At 33.8% G+C, this 25,310-nt stretch overlaps 1 protein-coding gene across 2 annotated transcripts in view; it reads left to right on the top strand.

Moving 5' to 3' along the window:
• Positions 1-25,310, top strand: part of DNAH8 (dynein axonemal heavy chain 8) — a 119,904-nt gene that overhangs the window by 46,166 nt on the left and 48,428 nt on the right. For both annotated transcript variants that reach the window (XM_085055084.1, XM_085055083.1), the window contains 24 exons: positions 647-887; positions 1,861-2,060; positions 2,438-2,591; positions 2,684-2,847; positions 3,020-3,122; positions 3,672-3,776; positions 4,068-4,229; positions 6,065-6,289; positions 7,253-7,425; positions 9,082-9,260; positions 10,961-11,148; positions 11,977-12,063; positions 12,165-12,272; positions 13,060-13,194; positions 13,819-13,980; positions 14,815-15,061; positions 16,372-16,613; positions 16,695-16,835; positions 20,118-20,355; positions 21,304-21,446; positions 22,000-22,134; positions 23,151-23,273; positions 24,143-24,356; positions 24,878-24,987. In XM_085055084.1, the coding sequence (XP_084911210.1) occupies positions 647-887; positions 1,861-2,060; positions 2,438-2,591; positions 2,684-2,847; positions 3,020-3,122; positions 3,672-3,776; positions 4,068-4,229; positions 6,065-6,289; positions 7,253-7,425; positions 9,082-9,260; positions 10,961-11,148; positions 11,977-12,063; positions 12,165-12,272; positions 13,060-13,194; positions 13,819-13,980; positions 14,815-15,061; positions 16,372-16,613; positions 16,695-16,835; positions 20,118-20,355; positions 21,304-21,446; positions 22,000-22,134; positions 23,151-23,273; positions 24,143-24,356; positions 24,878-24,987 (3,979 nt within the window). The remainder of the gene's footprint in view (positions 1-646; positions 888-1,860; positions 2,061-2,437; positions 2,592-2,683; positions 2,848-3,019; positions 3,123-3,671; positions 3,777-4,067; positions 4,230-6,064; positions 6,290-7,252; positions 7,426-9,081; positions 9,261-10,960; positions 11,149-11,976; positions 12,064-12,164; positions 12,273-13,059; positions 13,195-13,818; positions 13,981-14,814; positions 15,062-16,371; positions 16,614-16,694; positions 16,836-20,117; positions 20,356-21,303; positions 21,447-21,999; positions 22,135-23,150; positions 23,274-24,142; positions 24,357-24,877; positions 24,988-25,310) is intronic.

Below are 25,310 nucleotides of genomic sequence, written 5' to 3'. Positions count from 1 at the left end.
TCCTGCTAAGGATATACTTAATCATTTGCCATAGGGCATTCCTGTGGGAGGTCACCTGCTCAGTTCTTAGTGTGTAAGCTTTCTAAAAGTGTGGTCAAAGAGGTGGGTATTTATTAACTGTTCTGCTCAGAGTTTTTTCCATGCTAGAAGTATATAATTTTCAGTAGTGAATCGTTTTTCAGAACCACTAACCAAAAGTGGAGGAGGTGGTCTTATTTATCTCGTTTTCATGTCTGTCTCCAAGTTGGTATGTTAATAACTGGCATGTGTATTACTGGTATTTAAATTGAAGTAAATATTGTATTTGTATAAGGAATTCTTATGTGAAATTTAACTAATTTTTCTTTTTTCTTTCTTTTCCAATAAGGAGTTTCTGATGATAAGCAGCAGATAAGCTATGTTTTAATGGAAACTACAGGGTTTTTTTTTTCTATTTGTAGGGGAAATATCAGTGTTTGAGACTATTAAATATTATGATTTTTAAGTAGGGCATTTGTATTAGTTTTTACTAAACAGGTAGGCTGGCTGACATAGAAAATGTTGACCTCAATACAATCTACTTCATATCTCCTCATTTAAACTATTGTTTAAACAATTCTATTTTGGCAGAAGAGGCATTTACTGTATCACTTTAATTTAACTGCAGGTGCCGTAGACTACCTAAAGCCCTCCACCACTGGCAAGCATTTTCAGATCTCAAGAAAAGAATTGAGGATTTTATTGAGTGTTGTTCTTTGCTGGAAATGATGTCAGACAAAGCAATGAAGCAAAGACACTGGGATCGTATTGCTGAAACAACAGGACATCAATTTGATATAGAATCTGAGACCTTTAGCCTTCGAAACATCCTGGAAGCACCAATTCTTGCAAATAAAGAAGATATTGAGGTAGGTACATACCTTTTTTTCCTCCATCTTCATTTTATATTGTCAGCAAAAATAATGTGACTGCTTATAAAAGGGAGACCCTCTTTAAAAATAATTTTTACTTCATCCAAGTCCTTGGCTTTCAATCAGACCACACTAGTTTAAAATAATTTGTATTTGATTTGGAAGTTCCTACCTACGTGTGCAAAGACAGAGGTACCAGCTGAAATCTTTGGACACTTATATTTACATAATGTGTTCACATTGCTCCTGTTATTATTTTTTATGATTTTCTTAGCTCTTTCTAACAGGTAAAAATCCTCAAGCAAAACTTCAAATGGCCACAGTCATGTAATTTTTTGCCTTTGTCATTGCATTATAGTTTTGTAGATAAATTAGAAATTCTAGACGAACACTTCATGCTTAATAATATTTAATATTAATTTTTTTTAGATTATTATGGCTTCTTTTGAACCCTACAACTTCAAAAAAACACCCCATATAACTTGTGATATCTCAGTGGAGTTTCCATGTTTCATATGGTAAATACTCATGCAAAAACTTGTATCCATACCTGATTTATATGGAAACATTCCAAGGTGATCTGCTTAATTTTGAATTAAGCTCTGATTTGAATAGAATGTTGGACTTGACCTTTCCAACTTAAACTTGTCTCAGATTCTGTTATTCTATATGTGGCAAGAGTCAAAGTTCATCTGGTGATGAGTCTACTGCAATATTACTCCTCAGCCTTGTAGAAATTGTGATCCAAAAATCTTTTTTCACAGAAATAACAAAATGTGAAGCCACAGAAAATATATACCCATCCTTTTCCAAGTGTGCACTTTTCAGTTATCCATACAAATAATTTGAGGGAGTAAAATTTGTAGCGTGATATCTGCATTTTTTAGTATTCTCTTCCTAGGTGTGCAGTATTACGAAAAATTTCATTTCACAAGATTGGAGAATCTAAAAAGTGGTTGTTTCTTTGCAGGATATATGCATATCTGCTATGAAGGAAAAGGATATAGAAGCCAAACTATCTCAAGTCATGGAAATCTGGGGAGTCCAAAATCTGAGCTTTGCACAGTTCAAATCAAGAGGAGAGTTGCTGTTAAGGGGAAATGAATCAGCAGAAATTATGTTATTGATGGAGGACAGTTTAATGATTCTTGATTCTTTACTGTCTAACAGGTACTTGGAATTGTTCATATATAGCATTTTCCGAAACACTCTGATCACAACAATACTGTAATTGAGCTAAATTAGCAGTAAGTTTGAATTGAATAATTTTTTTTATGAAAAGAGATGTTACAAGGCCTCATGAAAAACATCCATATGTGAAAGACTTCCATGCACATTCAATAGAGACAACTTTTGTCTCAGTATACTTCAATGTAAACAAGCTGGTAAAACTTTCCATGAGGTTGTTCTTGTTCTAAGTAACAAGAGTTCTAAGGAAACAAGAGTTAGTTTGTTCTGGGTTTGGGGTTTTTTTCACCATTGTAAGTATTTATTTTATAATAGCTTTATTTAGAATTAAATTATTTATGCTTCTCATCCTTTTTTAGATACAATACATCATTTAAAAAGCAAATTCAGGCCTGGATTTATAAACTAAGCAACTCTTCACGCATAATTGAAGAATGGCTGGTTGTGCAGAACCTCTGGGTTTATCTTGAAGCTGTTTTTGTAGCAGGAGATATTGCAAAAGAGTTACCTCAGGTAAACATTACAGTAATTGCCTATTATTGTGTACTAAAAGATTTCTGTGCAACAATTTTTGACAGATTATGCTTTGATTTTGATTTATATAGGAAGCAAAACGTTTTCAGAATATTGACAAATCATGGATAAGAATAATGCAACGAGCTCATGAAAATGCGAATGTAGTTGCCTGCTGTGTTGGAGATGATACTATGGAGCAACTTCTCCCTCATTTACATGAACAGTTGGAAGCATGTCAGAAATCACTTACAGGGTATGAATTGTTTGATTTTTAATACTTTATTATTTTTATACATACATATATACTTACATAGATATGTAAATAATTTATATGAAACATTAATTGTATTTCAGTCTTACACACCCCTAGATAGAAAAGATTACAACCTGAAATAGTTTAATAAAAATCTTGTTCAATTTTAAAGATATTTAGAGAAGAAAAGACTGCTGTTTCCAAGATTCTTTTTCATTTCTGATCCTGCACTTGTTGAAATTCTTGGACAAGCAAGTGATTCTCATACAATCCAGGTACAAACTTAGTGATTTTTTTCTACCTATGTTAAAAAAATAGAATATGGAGGAGAATTTAATAAAATAAGATGGAACCATTTTCCTTTTATAAAATGTGCTTGAAAAAGATTTTTTTTTTATTGCTCACTGTTCTTTAAGCAAATATGAAATGGATACCTGTAATTCAAAACAGTCTTCAGAATTCAGAACACTAGAACATGATTTCATCAAGTGATTTGCTGATGGTTTGTTTCACAACTAAACTAATAGAAGGGACCCTGTGAGGCTTTCGTGCTTTGCATATTGCAAAATTTATCCAGCTAGTCTGGATTGTAACTGAGGGTTGACTGAAATAAGCCATATGATCTCTGCTAGATCATCTCTGGAAACTGTAAAAACACGGTAGACAGAGATAAAATTCTACACAATCCGTTCTGTAATCATTACCTATTCAGATGAGCTTTTGCAAGTTCAGATGACCTTTTGCAGGATAACCTTATTTGAGATTTTTTTCTGTTTGCTAATGGTCAATATTTACATTGAATAATTCCTAAATTATCCTTACAGCCACATCTGACTTCCATATCTGACAACATAAATGAAGTAGAGTTTCACCCAAAGGATTATGATCGTATACTGGCAGTCATATCAAGAGAAGGAGAAAAAATTCAAGTAATTATCTGATTTTTGTTTCCAGAAGTGCTAATAGATAAATAATATTATTATTGAACATATAAGATACATTAAGCTGAACGATTGTTACTTACAAATAAATATCTCAATGATTGTTGTTTACAAGACTAGAATACATCTTCAGTAAATAAATTTCTCATATATAAATTGAAGTAAAATCTGTAGCTGTCATGAGTAGGAATTTAGTAACTATGTATTAATTCAAATTCTTGAACAGAAGATATAGAACTATGTTCTATTTTATACCTTTTACTTTCATTAATTTTACAGTTGGACAGTCCAGTGCTTGCAAAAGGACCAGTAGAACTTTGGTTGAAGCTTTTATTGCAAATGCAGCAGAAGTCATTGCATGGTGTAATTAGGGCAGCATTCTACCAAATCAGTGACCCAGGATATCAGCTGCTTAGTTTTCTTAATCAATTCCCAGCACAGGTAAGAATCTGATATGTGGATGTGTGTGTGCAGTCTGGGTTGTAGATAGGGGGAGGTGGAAACATAAAGAGCAGGTGGGATTGCCTGTATGAGGAAGCTTTCCTAGAGGAAATAAGAGGAAGGATCTGGTCAGTGGAAGGCAATCCTTAATCACTTCAGTTTTGGTACCCAGTATATAGCATAATATTTTTCTTGCAATCTACTTTAAATTTGGGGTTTTTTAGTTCTCTTTAAGAATATAAAGTAGTGTTTATATTTTCTGTAATGGGTATCAAATCCCTTTCAGCTGCAAATAAAATTACACATGTAGATTAACTTCTCTCTCATAATTTAAGATTGCGAGAGCTATGATTATGATTAATTATGTCATAATTTACAAGATTTACCTCATAGTTCATATATTTGCCACTATGATAATGCAGTCCTAGTACAAGGCTGTGTTGAAAGATTCTAGAAACTACTCCATCTTACTTATAATTTATAAATTTCATTAGCAAGTAGCAAACTGTTCCCCATCCTGTACAAATTCTGAATCTGTAATTTGCTGATTGGTACAGTGCTGGGTGTAATTTTAAAATGAAAATTCTACAAATAATAAAACTGGCCAGTATGTTGCTATTTAAAAAATAATAATAATACATTTAAATATTTACTAGAATTATCTTAGAGCTGAATTTATTACATAACTATGTATTGTCTCAGCAGTGTTTATTTGAAAAAATTCACTACCTTAAACAAATAAGGAATATCTTGTTTCCATGTCAGATATTTTGATGTGGCTTTACTACCATCTGCAAAGATCATTTTCATGTCTTGCTAAGCCAAATGTTCTTGTGTTCAAAAAATTGTTTGTGTTTGAAGGATTTGGCGAAGAAATTTTTACAAAGTAAAGCTGTGTTACAGAAGAGAGAAGAAATTGGATATAATACTGACAAATGAAATGTTTTCTTTAAACTGCCTTTTTCTTGGCTCAGAAGCTTTTGTTTTAGGTAGCACGAAATAGTCACATCCAAATATTTCTTTTATTTATTTTTTGTTTTCCTTTGACTATTTGTTCATTATAAAATTCATTTTTTTTAGATTTTACTTATGATATCTCACCATTTTAAACTCATCAGGCTATCTTCTAATACACAAATTCTATAACCATGAGCTCACTACAGGCATAGGGAGCTGGAAAAGTAGAAAAAGATGTTGAGTAAAAATTTTAGGGCTTGGTGCTTTGTGCATATAGAAATATGGGGAAAAAAGGTAATGAAGGGATACAGTGTTCATCTCTCATTTTTTGTTGTGGGTATTGGAAATCAAGATCAGTCTGAGACGGTAGTTTATGTACAACATCCTATAACTCTCTAGATTGATTTGGAAGCAAAATAACTTGTACTTCAATGTGCTCTTGGCTGTACTCCAGGCATGACAGAATGTTTGAAGGCAAGCCATCCCATGTTTAGTGAAAATGCACAGCATTTTAATGTTCTCTAGTTAGTTACAAATTGGCAATGGGAAATGTTCAGAAGGTCTTCTTCCCCCAGAGCCAGTTTAGGATTGTTACTGGAGTACACGAAAGGATTAGAACTGAAACTGACACCAGTCCTTAGTTTGAGTGTATCTCAATAATTTTTGTAAAACTTGTAAGTGCTTTCTCAGCAGGTTGTACAGCAGAGCCAAGTAATTCAGGCATGGTGTCCTGGTGAGATAGATTCATGTTGGATATAGTGATATTTGGAACTGTCTGCACTGTAATTTGTTGCTCCTATCACACCTAAGGCTTCTGTAACACAGCTAGAGTTCAACAACTGATTAGTTTGTATATTTTTCATTTATTGCATTTTCAGGTTGGATTGTTGGGAATTCAAATATTGTGGACTCGTGATGGAGAAGAAGCTCTACGCAATGCTAAGGAGGAGAGAAAAATCATGGATATAACCAATGCTAGATTTCTGGATATTCTGAATACATTGATTAGCCAGACCACACAGGACCTTTCCAAGTTTGAGAGAGTGAAATTTGAAACACTTATTACCATTCATGTGCATCAGCGGGACATTTTTGATGATTTGGTAAAGTATAGATTTTGATTTCTGAGAATTAAATGCATTTTCTATCACAATACTCTTTCTTACAAGTGGTAGCTACAGTAACATATTTATGCATGTATAAGAGAATGATGTCCATAATCTCACAGCAGTAAAAATAATACAGTTTTGCTTAACCCTAAATAACATTTGTTAGTTCTGTCAACTAAATATTTTTGGCACATGTTTACACTTTTCTTAGAATATTTAAATTTTCCACGTCTTCCTACAGAATTTCTTTTGGTAGGCAAAACTTAGAGTATTTCCTCCCTTTGAAAAACAGTTGTACCATTCTTGCATAACTTAAAAAGCTTCGACTGCTGAGGGTGTTGTAACTGTAGCATCATTTCCTCATGACAACAAAATCTCAGTTGGCACACAGCTGCCCTTTCCAAAGGATTCTACATAGAACGCAAACAAACAAAAAAGCTACTAAAATCAGCAGCTAGTTGCAATCCTATACTTGAACTTTTGAGACTGTACCAAATTGTTACCATTCCTTTGTTCTTTGAGGAATGGCATCTTTCAACACTGTCCCTCCCATGTTTCCAGAGGCTTTTTAGATTGTACAGCGTTTGCTTCTATGCCTCAGTCCCATCCTTCCTTCATCACGGCCTTTGTTGCAATGTCTTTTGTGGATTTAGCAGTATGCTGTTTGCATTTCTCACTTGGAAAGTGCACTGTCCTACCAAAGCAGTTAAGATTCATTTGATAACACAGATGTTGGGATTATTGGGTTAAGCAATCAGGACGTTTTTCAGTATCAGTTTAGCATACATCTGAACATGTTATATGACGTTTATTGTATTTAAGTTTACTTACACAGGAAGTTTAATCTGAGTAATCACTCATTCTTCACATACAAGTAAGTATTTTATCACAATTGGTAAAGACAATAAATGTAGATGCTTGGTTGTAACACATACTTTTATTTTATTTTATTTGAAGGTGAAAATGAACATCAAAACACCAACTGATTTTGAGTGGTTAAAGCAGTCTAGATTCTACTATAAAGAGGATTATGATCACGTCATTGTAGCAATTACAGATGTTGATTTTATTTACCAAAATGAATTTCTGGGTTGCACTGATCGTCTGGTTATAACACCTCTTACAGACAGGTTAGAAAAGCAATTATAGATAAGGAATATTTTTAATAACTATTGTGTTTACTTAACATTTGTCTTTAAAGAGGTACAATCTGAGTTAAGTGAAAACATTCTTATACATTTGCTTAATATACTCTTTTAGAAAAGGTAAAACAGAGTCTCACTAATCTGTACACTTACTAATTCCTTTATCACTTCTCAGTCTTAAAAAGAACATCTAGTAACAGAAATTCATTTTTTAAAGGTTATATAGTAATATATAGTTTAGCAGTATACTAAAGAGATGATTAGGTCAAATATTTCAATTTTTTTGATAAGAGATTCTCTAAAGATTCTGTGGCTTCTTTAAAAGTCTAAGGAAAGTCCCAGCTCTTTGAACTCACCTTCCATTCTTCTGTAGCCAGGCAAATAAATGGCCATTTCCTCTCAAATGTGGCTTAAACAAGAATTATATTTCTTTTTTTCCTCTTGGAAATTTCTTTGCTTCCTTCCTTGTCCAAATTCTTTCTCCATTCGATCCTTTCTTGAGATGTCACATTTAACCAAATGAGAAAATAGAAGATGAAGAGACATTTGCAAAAAAATCCCCTCAAGAAATAAAAATAACTTCCAACGAGCAATCATTTACTTTGGTACCTATGTGGTGTCTGTGCTTCTATAACTTTTTAAATACCTTTATTTCTCCAGAAGAGGTAGAGCTGCTATTGTGGCAATATGGAAAGTTTGGTAGATTTCTGCAGTGAACTGTGTTGCCCTCAGCAACTGAATAGTTTTGATGTAAAATTATTAAACTCTACCCCAAAATTGATTGAAGTAGAACTGAAGAGAGAAAGGCTTTCTGTCATTTTAAAGTTTCTTATTGTAGAGAAAGCAAGAAAGTTCCTGCAGTGCAAGTTGGGCATAATAAATTACAGTGATTCAAACTAAACTGAGGAACTGGTTAGTTATAAAATTCTGTTCATTTATGGATTAAAACCAGAAATACTTCAGTTAGAGTGTGTCCAAACTATGTTGTTTTCACAGTGAAGATACCCCATTGCTTCATTCCTTTAGCATTACTCTTCCATACCTTGCCATGAATGAAAATCATACTTAAGGCTCACATATATGTAAAACTGTAGTCTAGACCTTTTAAGACTTTAAAAAATAGGGGTAAAGCTTTGGGTTTTTTGGTCTTAAAATTGTAACTATTTCTTACCCACAACTAAGGAAGGGGCCATCCATATATCCTCATTCTTTCACACTTGAGGATTTAGTCAAAGGTAGCATAATTAAATGTATATAGGTTAAGATCCTGCAGAATATGATGACATAGCAGAATTCAACAGCAGAATGTGCTCTTTATAGCTGCCAGAAAAGTCAATGAGAAATAAATTTATGGGATATGTGTTGATTTTTTAGCTTTCTAACACCATGGTTTATTCCTTTTGTTGTTTGATTTGGTTTTGTTGGTTTTTTTTCTTTTATTAAGTAATGTTTAATTGCTGTATTTTGTGCCTTTCACTTCTCTGAACTTCTTGCACTGAAATCCATGGAACTGCTTTATGAAGAAGTAGCATTTCAACATAGGGACTGAAGAATCTATGGCATAACTTGATGCGTATTTTCTGTATAGGCATTTATATCTTTAATACAATTTAAAAGATTAACATCAGTTAATATTTGTAGGTGCTATATAACTTTAGCACAAGCTTTGGGAATGAACATGGGAGGAGCTCCAGCAGGACCAGCCGGGACTGGTAAAACAGAAACGACGAAAGACATGGGAAAGGCTCTGGGAAAATACGTAGTAGTCTTTAACTGCTCTGATCAAATGGACTTCAGAGGTTTGGGTAGGATTTTCAAAGGTAAGATTCCTTCCTGTAGGATAGAAGAGACTTCCACAGGTCATTTAGCAGGTGCAATTAGCAGTACCTTGTTTGTGTTGGGTTTTGATTGTCCAGAGAGGAATGTTCTGCAACACCTCTGCTCAAGTCTTCCGACCATTCCCATTTTCACATTTTTTATACTTTCACTGACTTGGAATCTTCCATATAGAAACACGTGTCCATTGTCTCCTCTTCCTCTGTACCTCTGAGACAAGCCTGGCTCCAATTTCCCAGTGTCTCCTATCATCTACTTGTAACAGGAAAAGACTTTTCCCTTTGCTTTCTCTTCAGGCTCAATGAATGATGTTGTCTCAGCCTCTCCCTCTGTGTCATGTCCTCCCTCCAGCCCCTGACCATCACAGCAGCCACTTGGTGCACTCATGGGAGTGTATCAATGTCTCTCCCCTACTGGGACACCCCAAAGTGAGCATGGAACTGCAGCTGCTCTCTCACAAGGGCAGAGGAGAGGTGAACAGCGATATTGCTCACCCTGCAGGCTGTGCTCTTGCCCAGTATGCAGCTGGCTTCCCCTGCCACAAGGGCATAGTTCTGGTTCATGCTTAATTAGTTGTTAAATGCAACAGCAGGTCATTTTCTGCAAAACTGCTTTGCACCCAGTCAGCACAGAGCCTGTAGTGCTGCATGGACTTATTCTGTTCTAGGTAAGGGACTTGAACTTCACAAGATTTCTGTCAGCTTGTTCTTCGGAGTAATGGTACTGTATATATTGGGAAGCAAAGGGCATAAATGTGGCTAAAGCTATGGGTTTATAAACATACTGCCCATTTGAAAGTCATTAAAATTTTAGAAAATCTTTGAGTGACAAAATTCATGACAGAACGTTTTTAAAGTGATTTAGCCTTACTGCACAACACGAATAAACACTGAATGACTTGCACTAAATATTCACTATTAAATAACAAGCTTTCAGTATACATGGAAGAAAAAAATATAGCTTACAGGTACTTTAATACCATTTGGGAAAAAAATGCTGTGAGAAACTTTCATATAAAACATTGTGAAAGGAAAAACAATTCTCTTAGGTGCTTCTACACACATGTTACTTTTCCAAACACAAATTAGGCAGCTGTGAAAATAATCCTGTGCAAAAATATTCTTGTTATTAATATAGTACTTCTAGATTTTGCTTTTCATTTCTTTTTCTTTCTCTGGGTTTCTGTCTGTCATAGACATGTCCACACTTTGAAAGTTGTTAATATCCTACACTATTACATAGGAAAGTTGTTTAGTGGGAATTTAAATAGTAAAATTTTATGGTGACCTTTTTTTGATGACATTTAGGACTAATGTTTTGTAGCTCTAAGTCACTTATTTTTAATTTTTTAGACTAACAGTACAGCTTTTGCAACTAATTGAATGGTGTTCTACAATAAAATGCTACATTCACAGAATGATCCAAAATATTTACCAAATACCCCAAATTATCAAAATATTTTTTTTTTTACTTTGATTCACTTTTAGGCATTGTGTGTAAATCATCTAATATTTATTCAGAGAGATATGGAAATAGTCAGGTGGATTGGAGGATGATAGGCCTTGACCACAGGGCAATAAATAAAACTAATATGATTTAATTACTTGCAGGAAAATTCATTTAGCTCAGATATTCAAATATGCATGAACGACAAGAGATAATATTTTTTCTTTCCCTGTTTTAGGTCTTGCTCAGTCTGGATCTTGGGGATGTTTTGATGAATTCAACCGAATTGAGTTGCCTGTCTTGTCAGTAGCAGCACAACAAATTTATATTATTTTAACAGCAAGAAAAGAGAAAAAAAAGCAGTTCATTTTTGTTGATGGAGACTGTGTAGATTTAAATCCAGAGTTTGGAATTTTCCTAACTATGGTAAGTGTAGTAACAATTTCAAAGAATTGATAAATTATACTACTTAAAGGTTGAGTGACGAAGTGAAAATAGCTGGTTTTATTAATAAAATTATGTCACTATGGAATTGGACTAAAGTGCACAATAGATAAATAATATGATTATTCATGGATGGCAAGCCTTTATTTTGACTTTAATATTATTCAAAGGGTTCATAATTATGTCCCTTCATTGCTGTATTGCTATTGACAGTGCAGACAGAGTTTGACCAAATTTGCAGAATTCTCTGTGCTCACTAAGAGGACTGAAATACTAATATGCTCTATTACCATATCTTTAATAATGCAAATAATAATTTATTAATAATGCACTAATGCTTTAATAATATTAACATATTAGAAATTTGATATTATTAATGGTATTAATGAGAAAGATACTGTAGGGAGAGGGGAAAAAAAGAACATTCACTTAAATCAGGAGATATGAGAAAGATGTTTTTCAGGGACACAAGTCTTGACTAATGGGTGCTATGTGGATATGCAAAAATTCTTCAATCTCCCAGAATATTTACTTTCAGAATATGCTGTCTTGTTGCTATAGGATTCCTGAGGCTTCATAGCACTAATTCCTGTAATCTCATGGGCAGGAAATTTTAAAGTGCATGCTTCCTGATGCCAAGGAAGATGGCAATCCAAGATTACTTTATGGGAGATAAATAATTGATAGGCAAGACTTCTAACTCTGAACTGCTCTAAGTATTTATATGTGCATTTATTTTTATTGAACAATAAAAATGAGGCTATTTTGACTATTGTGAATAATAATGATACATTGTATTTTCTTATTTAGAATCCTGGATATGCTGGACGTCAAGAACTACCAGAAAATCTCAAAGTTCAGTTTAGAAGTGTTGCAATGATGGTTCCAGACAGGCAGGTATAATTCCTGACTGAACTGAAAGGAAAAAAATGTATTTTAATTTGCTGACCTGTCTTCAGGAGAAACTAACGGAATTTCTACAAATAATTGTGTTTCAGATAATTATAAGGGTAAAACTTGCAAGTTATGGATTTATTGAGAATGTGGTCTTGGCTAAGAAATTCTTTGTTCTTTATAAACTTTGTGAGGAGCAGCTCACTAAACAGGTAATGTTATGTATTCTCTTTGTCTTCCTATTTACACAATAAAACTTCCTACTTTTTGAGTTATGAAGATTGTTTCTGAAACATGAGTTCCATGCCTTTTACAAAATATTGAAGTACTTAAATGTCATTTAAACTAATACCTGTATAAATTTTCTGAATAAATTAACACATTTATTCATGAATATGTAGTCATATTTCGACCATTTTTTGTAAAAAATGGTGCTTTTTAGATAGCTTCAAGTGCATGAGGTTCTCTGCCTACACATGTCTGCCAGACAGAAATTATCCCAGTCATGTAATTTTTCTGTAAGAATTATCTAAGGCTAGAGTAAGTAGTTGGAAATTGGAAATTGAAAAACACAGGAGAAATGTCTACAGTTTGATTTAAGTTGCTCATGTCCCCATAGCAATGCCTTGATCTGAAGACTTTGCTTCAAGATGCCTTAGTTGGAAAGGCATGGTCTAGAATGGAACTATTTGTTTTTCAGAACCCTGCTATTCAGAGCTGTAAAATTTTCATTATATGGCATGATAAATGGTTAAATCAATTAAATTTAAATTAGAACAGAGAAACATTGTAGGACACCGACATCGTCCTGAAAACATCTTTATTATCCTTCATTTATTTGAACAGAGTAATTCCTAAACAAGAGCAATAATTCCTATTTTAGCTACCTTTTCCAGGCAGGACAACTGTACTATACAATATGTAAGTAAAGCTTGATATATTGCTGAAATAAAGCTTGAGAACTTGTTACTGATAGATAAGCCTTCTTCCACTCCCTAGGTCCATTATGACTTTGGTCTGAGGAATATCCTGTCAGTACTGAGAACTCTTGGAGCTCAGAAAAGAGCCAGGCCAACTGAAGGCGAATTGAGTATTGTTATGAGAGGGTTAAGAGATATGAATCTTTCTAAGCTGGTAAGAATCTAATTTAATAATTTAGCACCATGTGGAGGCAAGCCTAACAGATATTTCATGGGTTTTGTATGAGATTAGAAAAAATCTCAAAAATTATTTTCTTTAGAAATTGAAACATGATAACCTTCAACTTATCATTAAACAGCATAGAATTTATTACACTTGTAAACAGTGTTCATTATGCAAAGGTTCAAATAGATTAATAGTGGTTTACCTGTGCATGTGACTTTCTATGTATTGACTTGTGCACAGACTGACCACTGTATCATAAGTAAATTGAATAATGAGTATCCACGAAATCAGACTTTTAAAGATTCCTTTCCAGATAGGATTTTCTTTCCAATATATGCTGCAAGTAGTTTACAAATCAATTTTACAAATAGATTCCTGTGTCTACTCAGTGGGAAATTTCATTCAACTCTGAATTTCTCTTTTGCATGGCTTGTGGGTAACATTTTGAAAATGCTATTTTTGTAGCAAGCTGTCCTATTAGCTGTCTGTAAGCATCTGTATTTAGAAAGTACATTCTTACTGCTTATTCTTTTAAAATAGAGACTAATTTTGATCTGGAAACTTTCTTTGGATAACTGTTCTTTAAACATTTAAAAACATTTTGTGTTTCAGATAGATGAAGATGAGCCTTTGTTTCTCAGTCTTATCAATGATCTCTTCCCGGGGCTGCAGCTGGACAGCAGTACCTATGATGTGCTTCAGAATGCTGTAGCTCATCAGGTTGAAGAGGCAGGACTGGTTAACCATCCACCATGGAATCTTAAGCTTGTTCAGGTAAAACTTCTTTTTCCAAAGCGTTTTTCACAATCAGGAGTCAGAGCAGCATGTCAGTAGTTAAACCACATTCTTACCCAAGGACCTGCACATCTAATATGGGAAGGCCTGAAGGTTGTGTGTGCACCACACTAAGGGAGAACAATGCAAGGGGCTTGCACTGTGGTGCCTGTTGATCTTCCTCCTGTGCTGATGCAAGTCTCTGTTCAGCTTGCAGAGGAAGAACTCTACATGCTTCATCTTAAAAGATTTTGGCCCCCAGAAGGACTTACCACTGTTTTGTGCCATTCAGTTAATTTGTACCTGTATAGGCAGACTGACACTTCCACAGCAAACCTAATGCTAACATTAAAAGACAAGTAGAAAATTCAATAGAGAACTATCCTGAAACTAAAACCATACACGGTTCTGGAGAAAGTGCATTCCCTATGTTTGTTCCATATTATTTTAGCACTGTAGTGATTAATCGTAATTCTGTTGCATTAATGTTTTGCTACTATTCATTTTCCCTTTTGAATAATACAGAAAACCCTTTTTTTCAAATCTGGTAAAACTATTTTCAGTTGCTTCAAAAAGTTTAGGTACGATTTAGTTCTGTGAACTGTTTATAGTAAACTTGCTTGGTGCTAAGAAAACTAGGAACTGAAGATATGTACTCTTCCACAAAACACTAAAATTCAGCAGACACACGCTGAGTTCAATCTTGAGCATGTAATTTGTAAGTCTAATACATCCTAATCACCACTGAGTGCAAGCAAAAATCTTTCTAAAGCATGTATTTATTTTTATTTTGATTTTTTTAATTGAAATATTTTATTTTTATTTTGTTGATAGTTGTATGAAACTTCTCTAGTACGTCATGGGTTGATGACACTTGGACCCAGTGGATCTGGAAAAACAATGGTCATCACTATATTAATGAAAGCACTCACAGAATGTGGCCAACCTCACAGGGAAATGCGGATGAACCCCAAAGCTATTACTGCTCCTCAAATGTTTGGAAGACTAGATGCTGCAACTAATGACTGGACAGATGGAATCTTTTCTACTCTGTGGAGGAGAACACTGAAAACCAAAAAGGGTGTGTAAATTTCATGTGGTATCATAGAAATGTATCTTGAATGATGTGTTGAAAAAAGCATATTGAATTCACAAATGTTCCTGTTGAGGAAAACTATAGAGAGCACAGATGTCACCTCTTAAGAAAGGACACCAGTTTAATTTTTTTTTTCAGTAATATATCTGCATTTAAAATATTGATAATTTTCTTGCAACTTCAGTTCCACAGTGCAGATGTGTTACTTGGAACCCGATAAATTATAAATTAGATTAACTTGTTCTAATGGCACAATCTTTATAATAATGTTTTTCCCATGGTTTTCCATACATTGATGGCCCATATTTATATTTCATTATTTTAGGATTTGCATACTGAAATTCCTTTTCACAGTGTTTCATATATATCTGAAAAAAAAAAAAATCTATTGAAGAAAGGGAATTCTTCTAGGGAACCTCCCTAGAAGGATGTTAATTTTAAAAGACAGCTGAATTTTTACATTGGAAATGCATATCTTTTCTGTCTTGGAAATTTTCTATATTCTAAATTAAGCCAGAATTCTAAAATTCATTTGCTAAAACTTAGGTATTTACATCTATGATTATATTTAAAAATAAAAGAAAAACAACTAGAGTTTAAGACCAGATGAGTGCGCATAGTTTTCATTAACATGAGAGGGATCTGTGAGTATTCAATGTCTCTTGTTTAGTTGCCCAAAGAACCCTTATTTTAGCAACAAAGGACTAAATTCCCCAACCTCCGTGCTGCTGGAGTGGGGTTGGGGCAGGAGGAGGAAGGAGGAAGAGTTAGTTTGGGTTGTGAAGACAGAGCTTGAATATGGAGAAAGAAAAGGGAGTAGGGGGAAAGTGTTTTAGGTTTTTGTCTTTGCTTCTCATCCAAATCTGTTTTAATTTGTAATAAAATACGTTTTCCAAGTTGAGTATGTTTTGCCCATGACAGCTGTCAAGTGATCTTCCTGTTCTTTTCTCAACGCGCAAATGTTTTCACCTCATTCTCTCCCTCTGTCCTGTTGAGGAAGGGGGGAGAGAGAGAGAGTAGCACAGTTTCTATCTGGTAGCCAGGCAAGGTAACAAATATTCAACCTTATAAAGATATATTTGTGCCCTCATTTGCTACGAATTGTTTCAAAAATATTTCCTTAACTAAGTATGCAATTTATTCGGTAATGAGCATCCGTGGAGATGGCAGAAATTACAATAAATAAAATAAATATTTATATGACATTTAAGTTCCAAACCATCTTTTGTACACTTATTTTCTTGCTTTTTCAGCAATGTGGTATGAACTATCTCTCTTTTGATTATTTTTTCCAGGTGAAAATGTGTTTCTGATTTTAGATGGTCCTGTAGATGCAATCTGGATTGAGAATTTAAATTCAGTGTTGGATGATAACAAGACCCTCACTCTAGCAAATGGAGATCGAATTCCCATGTCTCCTTCATGTAAACTGTTATTTGAGGTGCACAACATTGAGAATGCCTCTCCAGCAACAGTTTCTCGAATGGGTATGGTCTTCATCAGCTCTTCTGTCCTCAGCTGGAGACCAATATTGCAAGTAAGAGAATCATTGCTGGCTGCTCCTTGTTATACTTTCTATACATTTTATACAGAAGATTATTGTGGATGTTTTTTTCAGGCATGGCTGAAAAAACGTACTACTCAAGAAGCTGAACTTCTGCAAAGTTTGTATGATAGAATCTTTGAACCAGCATATGTATATATGAAACTAAACCTTAACCCAAAAATGGAACTTCTGGAATGTAACTACATTATGCAGGTAAAGCAGATACTGTGTGAGTCTGTATGAATTGACTGACAATAGTGAAGGTGCAGAAATAGCAAAGAGAACACCTGATAGCAATAACATTTAATTTGAAAATATTGTCTCCTGACAAAGAAAACCTCAAACTCATATTTGCTTCTTGGGCAGTGTAAAAGGAACTGTGAAGATGAGCAGAAGAATATTTTTCTTCTCTGTATCATTTCTTATCTAGGGTAGCCTTCTAATGACTGGAATTTGCAGACCAGTAAATTTTCAGAAGTGCATGTTTGATAAGCTACTGAACTCATTCTGGTTCTTTTAATACCAAAAAATTGTGGTAAAGAGTCACTATAACTCTACTAGTAGAGTCAGCAGAGAGAAAGAAGAAGAATTCTATTTAGCTTTATATCTTCAGGTGTAAGGATGTTTTTCTGTCTGTCAGCTCTTTCAAGGTCAATGTAGTAATTTTTGCCTCTCCCTTCCTATCAATTGGAATTCTACCTTGAGCAGAGCCCAAACTGTATCAGTGATTTATTAATAATATAAATATGTGTTTGGCAGATTTTGCCAGACTCTCAGTGCTGTACTGCATACCTCCCGTTGATTTGTTTATGAGTCTGTTGTCATCTGCAAATTCTAAGTTTCCAGGCTTTTCATTTGTCCATGTAACCTCACTTTTATATTGACACCCTCATAAAAAAATTCAGTAGTGCCCTTGAGGAAGAGGCTAGACAAGATAATGTTTTGAATAGCACTCTAGTTTAATGTTAAACTAGTGAATAACACCCAACTGTTCATTAGAGAGGTAGCTTCAGATTTTCTAGATTGTGAAATATTTTACTGCAAACTAATAGCCACAGTAAATGCTGCAGAGCTCAACAGTGCAGTGTCAAATGGAATTAGAGTATCTATGGAATTGAAGTCCACAGGCAGAAGCTATGTGACTTACCACTGTATGATGATGGATTGATGTGCAGTGGACAGCATTTTTGAAGGAGGTATTATTCTACATTTCTTATCTGTGAAATCTCTGACTGAGTTGATCTTGTGTTCATGGAAGATTTTTCCTGTGATCAGAAGTTTTTGTTATTTCTGATTAGTGCTTCTTAGGAAGAGTCAGCAAGTCAGTGCTCTACTCATACTGCTTGGTCAGAGAAATATTTCCCTGATTTAGGCTGTATTGAATGTTTCTTCCTGTCAATGAAAATCTCTAGTAAGTTTCTGTCACATCTGTGGCAGAAATATAACCTATATTACCCTATAAGGTAAAGGCCTACCAGGCCTCCATGGTATTATGTAAGAGCCAGTGAGACCAGAGATTTTACCCTAGTTGAACTTTAAGATACCAGTTTTGCCATAAATGGTCTCTGTGCAGAAGTCTTGTACCTTATCAGCCTCCTGATTCATTGGGTGTTATGCCTCATGTCTCTTTACTAATTGTAGGATTCAGGACATGCTGCTTCTGTTTAGTTAATGCATTCTCAAAAATTACAACCAAATCAAAGCAGTTGCACCTGGCAGACTTGTATTTGAATTCTAAAGCTCAGTTTTGGTTGTTCATCTAAACAGGCCCATGTACATGATTACCTGCCATTTGTTACCATTCACAATTTAAGCTGCCTATGCATGTACAATTGCTTTAAAATGGCTTCTTATAAAAGTGATCTCACGTTTTTTTCCCTCCTTTTAATTTCCACTGGCTTTCTAACTCTTCATGCATTCTTCATTGTCTACCTCATTAGGTAGACAAATACAATTTACCTCAGGAGATTCAACATAGTTTTTTTGTTCAGAGTTAGCCTGCCTGTTGGAAAAATCAATAAACTTGTAGCTAAAGGAGATCCGATTGATATAGTCTGCATGAAGGATCAAAGGTTTTTAACATTGTTCTTTATCAGGGATTTATGTGGAAGCTAAATTGTCATAGCAGAAGATAGGAGGTTCATTTCTAGATAATTAACATATTGGAGATAGGAAATGTGATTGGATTATCAGTTCTCAGGAAGGACAGAGGTTATGACTAATCCTGAGGCACCTTTGCTGGGATCAGTGCTGTTCAAAGTGTTCATAAACAATTTGGAAAAGTTTTAGGTGAAGAAGTTTGTTGATGGTACTTGATTATTCAGGGTATTAAGGACAAAACAGCTAACCATGAAGAACTGTAGACAGACTTTATGAGACTGAATAAATAGGTAATAAAATGGCAAATGAAATTCAGTGAAGATAAGCATGAAGGAGTTCACACAGGAAGAAAACAAACTGCTCAATGCCATGAATAGCAGGCCTGTGGGACATCATGCCAAAGGTTGTAATAGTCAATAAAAGTTTATGTAGGCTCAAGACCAGTCTTGATATTTTCAGGGTGGAAAAAACCACATAGGATTATAAAACCTGAAAAAGTGTGTATTGTTCAGAAATTCACAAGCCGAAAAGGGTATCAACAGGAAGTACTACCCCAGCACCACCACAATCCAAGACAGATTTTTTCCTTATTTTTACCCTTCTCCACTTTTGGTCACTATTTCAAATGAGGTGCTAGGCAAGCATTAAAAGGATGTATTACTGTATTACTTCCCACTCCAAGTATGAGATCCAAGACAGCATAAAGAGTACTCTTTGCAAGAGCTGACTGAAAATCTGTTTCACTGCTAAAAAGATGTATTTTGAAACAAGGTGCTGGACACTGCCTTGTGTAGAAGGAGAGTACAAATGGTGTTATCTAAGACAGTCAAACATCTGACTTCATGAGCAACATCACAGAATTGTAGATAGCAAGTTACTATTTTTCTGGAATCAAGACTAATTCCTTATAAACAGAGTGAAGCAATCACATAATAGAATATTTGAGTCTGTTTAAAAAAAAAATAGCAGTTAATGTGGTGGATGCATAATTGAGATAAATACATCAGTCAGATGCTGAAAATTCTTCCATGCTTAAAAATGGAAAGAAATGGCTAGGCTTCACCTACTCTTGGAGTTCTGGATATTATAAAATGCCTTAAAAATCCCTTTTGTTACCCTAGTTAAAAAATTACATTTATTATGTAGGCATAATTTAAAGGGATAATTGATTATCAAATTACCTAAGTAATTTTGAAAAATTTGTCCAGTTTTATATAGCTATCTTTAATACATTTTATTGGGTTTGTAGTTCTGAATTTTATGTTTGTGGTTTTTTTTGTAATCTGTATTGATTTACATTTTGAATACATATAAATAATACATGTGCATACGTATATAGGTAAATAAAAAGTGATGTGTAATATTTTCTAAATGCATATTTTAAAATATTTGCAGTCTATTAATCTTCTGGAGGGCTTGATTCCAGAGAAGGAAGAACGAGGTGTATCAGCTGCAAGTCTTCTGCATAAATTGTTCAACTTTGCACTGATGTGGAGTTTAGGTGCCCTTCTGGAGCTGGACAGTAGAGATAAACTTGAAGCCTTCATTAGAGCTCATGATAATAAATTAGACTTACCAAAAATCCCCCCTGGCACCAGTCAAACTATGTATGAGTTTTATGTTACTGATCACGGTAAGAAAAAGAACTAATATTGTTTTTTATACTGTGTCATTTTAAAACTCTGTTACCCCTTTAGTCTTTATTATACAATCATATGAGTTGAATTTTTTTGACAGTGTAGTACCACTGTGGATGTGAGAAGTCAGAGACAAGAGATAGAGTGCTCCCTGCTAATGTTTTCTTATTTCTTTTTGTTTTAATTTTTTTCTTACAAATTATTTTTCTGTTAATTTAGTCAGCCTACAATTTTTAGATAATTTGTGCTAAGGCTGGTTTAGTCTTACCTAATAGTATTTTATGTTTAATTTTCTTAATCTACTAGTTTTTGTTAAAGGAATAAAATCTGATATTAATTTTGCATAAAAATTATTATTCACATCTAATAGTTTGTCATAAATCTGAAAGGTTATAGAATTGTAAGAATAGCGAGATACTTGGATTCTTGATATTTTGAACAGTGTGCTATTTTCCAGAAAAAAATTTTTAGTTTAAGTAGCACACACAACCAATGTCACGAAACCTTACTGTTATAACAGAGTATGTTCTCTTCTGAAGAAATTAATTTCTCTCATATCCAAATTCACTTTTATTTCTTTTTCCAGCAACATTGATTTAGTGTACACATATGCCATCCATGTTCTCATGTTCCGTAATTTTTCACCAACAGTGTGAGAATTATATTCTAGGTGGACCTACTTTTGGGTTTTCATTTAGAGAAGTATATATAAATTTAAGACATATGTCTATATTTAGTAGGATTGTAGACTAATAACAGGTCATTAATAAGAATGTCCTTTATTAGATGCATTTTAGCTGGATTTGAGAAAGTGTTTTACCAATAATATCTATTTTTAAATTATTGTATTAATGAAATATTGAACATGATAAGAATATAATGAAATTTTCCACTTTTTTTTTGGTCTTGTTTTGTTTTGGTTTTTGGTCTTTTTTTTTTTTCAGGTAAGTGGGAGCACTGGAGTAACAGAGTTCAGGAGTATATTTATCCAACAGATCACATTCCAGACTACGCATCTATTCTAGTTCCAAATGTTGATAATACCAGAAGTCAGTTTTTGATAGACACAATTGCAAAACAAAAGAAAGTAAGTACAGGATTACATATTTAAGTAAGTACCTACTATGTGAAATAAATAGAAAACTACTTGAAAGTAACTGGAGGTTACAATAATTCTTCATTTTCTCTGTCTCCAGTCATTTCTTCCCAGGTGCATCATTATATTGTTTTATTTTTATTTTCTAAATATGGATCCTCTGTAATTATTTCTGTCCATGAATAAAAATTTAAAATATAAAGGAAGGAATTTACAGGGAGCCTTCTTAGGGTCATCCACTAAAAGAGACTGTTGCAGTGGATGTATTGGAAACTAGAAGTTGGACACTGGAAGAAAATTCTCTAGCACATTTTTGCTTCTTCCTTTCTCTTTTCACTCTGCAGAACATTTTCTTGGAGAATCTCTGTGGGAGGAAAAACACATACAGTGTCAGTGCATATGGATAAACAGGAAAAAACTGTCAGAAAAAAAAGTATCATTAAAAAATAGACACAGAAACTATTCCTTTCTCAAAAATAGGTCTGTTATGCATATATAAATGTATGTTTTGATATTATTTATGTGATTTAAATATCTGTTACAGGCTGTTTTGCTCATAGGAGAACAGGGGACTGCAAAGACAGTCATGATTAAGGCATATATGAAGAGATATGACCCAGAACAGCATATGTCAAAAAGTTTAAACTTTTCCTCTGCCACAGAACCATTTATGTTTCAGGTAAAAATATAGATTTAAAACAATATGGGGTACCATTTCCTTGCTAAGTGTATAAAGAGTATTTAATTCTGATGATGAGTGGCTTAGATTTAAATTCTAAAGGATCATTTTCAACTAAGCCACTTCAATACTTCAGAAAATTCTATTAAAAACAATTTTTCCAGATCAGAATAAAATATAGCCACTCACATAGAGGTACATAAATTCATGATTACTGTGTGTTTTTTCATTATGAACTTCTAAGAATAAATTTTTTGCTGAAGACCTTTCCTATCTATTTTAGATTTTTGGTTATACTTCAGGTTTTTTCTGATTCTTTACTATATAGTATTAATTTTTATTTTTGTTTGATAAAGAACAGATTTCAACTTATATATAGTTTTATTTTTTGCCAGCTCAGGAGTAACTAGAGCATAAGAAATTCAATCTTTAGGGACCTCTAGCATGACAACTTTGTAGAAATTTCTCTTTCCCAATGTAACTGGTAAAAATCCATATAAATAGAAAAAAATGCTACAGATAGTTTTTTCAAGGATGATTTTTGTGCTTTTAGAGAGAAAACATCACTTGTCTAAGGAAAACATCTGCTACCATCTTGTAAGATGTTTTTTTCTGTCATTGTCTGTGTATCTTTAGAAAGACTGTAGAACTGTAAAACTTTGAAGAAACATTTCCATTAAATATTCATGTCTTACTTTTGTATTGTATCCTCCTTCTTGCCACCAAAATATTAAAATTCTGTATTGGATCACTCACAAGACAGCTGGGAAATCAAAATAAAAGGAATCTAAGTTGCCTCTGTGTGCTCTGCAGTTGTATTACAAATATTGAACAATTGATATTAGTTAGGGGAATGATAATGCTGATAATGAAATAATTCCTACATTTGAAAACTTTTTAAAAACTTCTCTGGTAGCCAGAGGTGGGTTGCAGGTGTGCTGTAGCAGGTTTTTCAACAATGCCTTTTAAATATTGTTGCTTTGGATATAAAATGAGAATTTTTTTTACTTTCTTAGAGGACAATAGAGAGTTATGTGGACAAACGTGTTGGAAGTACTTATGGACCTCCTGGGGGCAGAAAGATGACAGTTTTTATTGATGATATCAATATGCCATTCATCAATGAATGGGGAGATCAGGTAAACTTTTGTAATTTTTGCTACTTATTCTCAAATGGTGCTTTTTACGTGTATATATACAGGAGTCAGTGGAATTCTGAAATATTTTAATGAACTGTTAATTACTGGAAATGCTTTCTAATTATGGTGCACTGACACAAAAAAAAACCAAATGAGATGTACTGATGAGACATGTAAGATAATGATGCTATATTTTGCATAATTTCCACTTCCTTATTTTTGTAAAACTAAATGAAAATCAGCACTGTACTAAAGTAGCATTACAGCCCCAAGACATGGTTGAAATATTTTTAATGGGATCATGGTTTGTGGCTGGTGCCATGCTGCATGCTATGTTGGTTTTAGAGGGGTGTATGAGCACATACATAAGGCTTGCTGAATATGGTTGGAGCAGTTGTTAAGGGACAAAATCTGTAACTGTAGAGTGGAATGTAGAGTGAATAACCTTTCCAAAATAAACAGCTTCCTTTTTCAAAAAAGAATTAGTCATTTTGCTTCAAAGGAGGACCAAGAGCAAGCTGAAAAGCGTAGTTTGAACATCTGTAGCTGAATGTCCAGCAACACAATAAGGAACAAAATCATTTTCCCCCAGTTCATTGCTTTAATTTTGTTTAGTTCAAAAGAATATAAACACATTTTCTTGATATTATATGGCAGTAGAGCTCTGATAAAATTTTCCTGCCATTTAAAATCACATAAGCCAATATCTTCCAAATTACTGAGGAAGGTAGTTTAATTTGGTTTTAGATTAAAGTGACAATATCTCTCTATGGATTAGTAGAAATACAAGAAGAAATTCGATTGTCATGGTGCATTTTCTTCTTTTCTTGCATAAATTTCTGATTTGTACAAGTTACATTAATTTACAGATAACAAATGAAATTGTCCGTCAGATGATGGAAATGAGAGGAATGTACAGCTTGGATAAACCTGGAGACTTCATTACAATTGTGGATGTACAAATAATAGCAGCAATGATACATCCTGGAGGAGGCCGAAATGATATTCCCCAGCGTTTAAAAAGACAGTTTTCTGTGTTCAATTGTACATTGCCATCCAACACATCCATCGACAAAATTTTTGGTATTTTTTTTCTGTTGTTTTAGAATAATTAATTTTCTTTCATAATGGACTTAAAATTTATAAAAGTATGCTCTCTTTCTCACATTCATCATGCAAAGTGAGAGTTCTTCAAGTAAAACAGCTGAAGCTGTGGTACAGAAAAAATAGTGCTATGGAAGAGAAATGAAACCCTTTAAATTGTTGTCTTTCTAATTTTGGACAAACAAATATTTAAGAAAGAAATTACATTTCCTGGAAGACTATGAGCACTACTATTTCTATGCAGGTTACCATTCCACCTCTGCACAGTCTGAAATGCACTCTGTTGCTAAAATTCTTAATTCTGGTAACTCTGTCAATACAGGATATGGGGGAAAGCCAGCACTTTAACTGCCCATTGTTTCTATACCAATTCAGAAAAGCCATAGCCAATGAGGAAAACCATTTAATCTATAATTTAAACTTATGTTTTACCAATTAATGTTTTGAATAAGCACCTATTTGTCTTGCTCATAACCTACCTTATTATATCCAATTTTCAGGTATAATTGCCTGTGGATACTTTCATCCCTGTAGAGAATTCAAACCTGAAGTATGTGATCTGGTGGAAAAATTGGTCTCAACAGGAAGAGTTTTGTGGCAGCGGACAAAGGTATAAATGACAGGGAAAGTTTCATCCGAATCAGTCTGAAGAGAGTGGCTAATAATTTAATTTAGACAAAAACTCCCTAAGAACGTACCTGTAAGAAAAAAACAACCAACCAATCAAACCACCCCAAAACCAACCAAGTAACCACCAGCCCCTGAAAAGAAAAGAAAAGAAAAGAAAAGAAAAGAAAAGAAAAGAAAAGAAAAGAAAAGAAAAGAGAGAAAGATGGGCTGCAATGTCTTGGAGATAAAATCTGGAAAATACCAGATTTCAGTATACAAGACAGACGAATGGAAATATCAGTCCATTCATTCCTATAGGTTAAT

The sequence above is a fragment of the Lichenostomus cassidix genome, chromosome 3 (genome assembly GCF_008360975.1).
Source record: "Lichenostomus cassidix isolate B80296 chromosome 3, HeHo_3.0, whole genome shotgun sequence".
NCBI lineage: Eukaryota > Metazoa > Chordata > Aves > Passeriformes > Meliphagidae > Lichenostomus > Lichenostomus cassidix.
The sequence above is the reverse complement of the archived record's forward strand: the minus strand, read 5'-3'. Positions and strand labels throughout refer to the sequence as shown.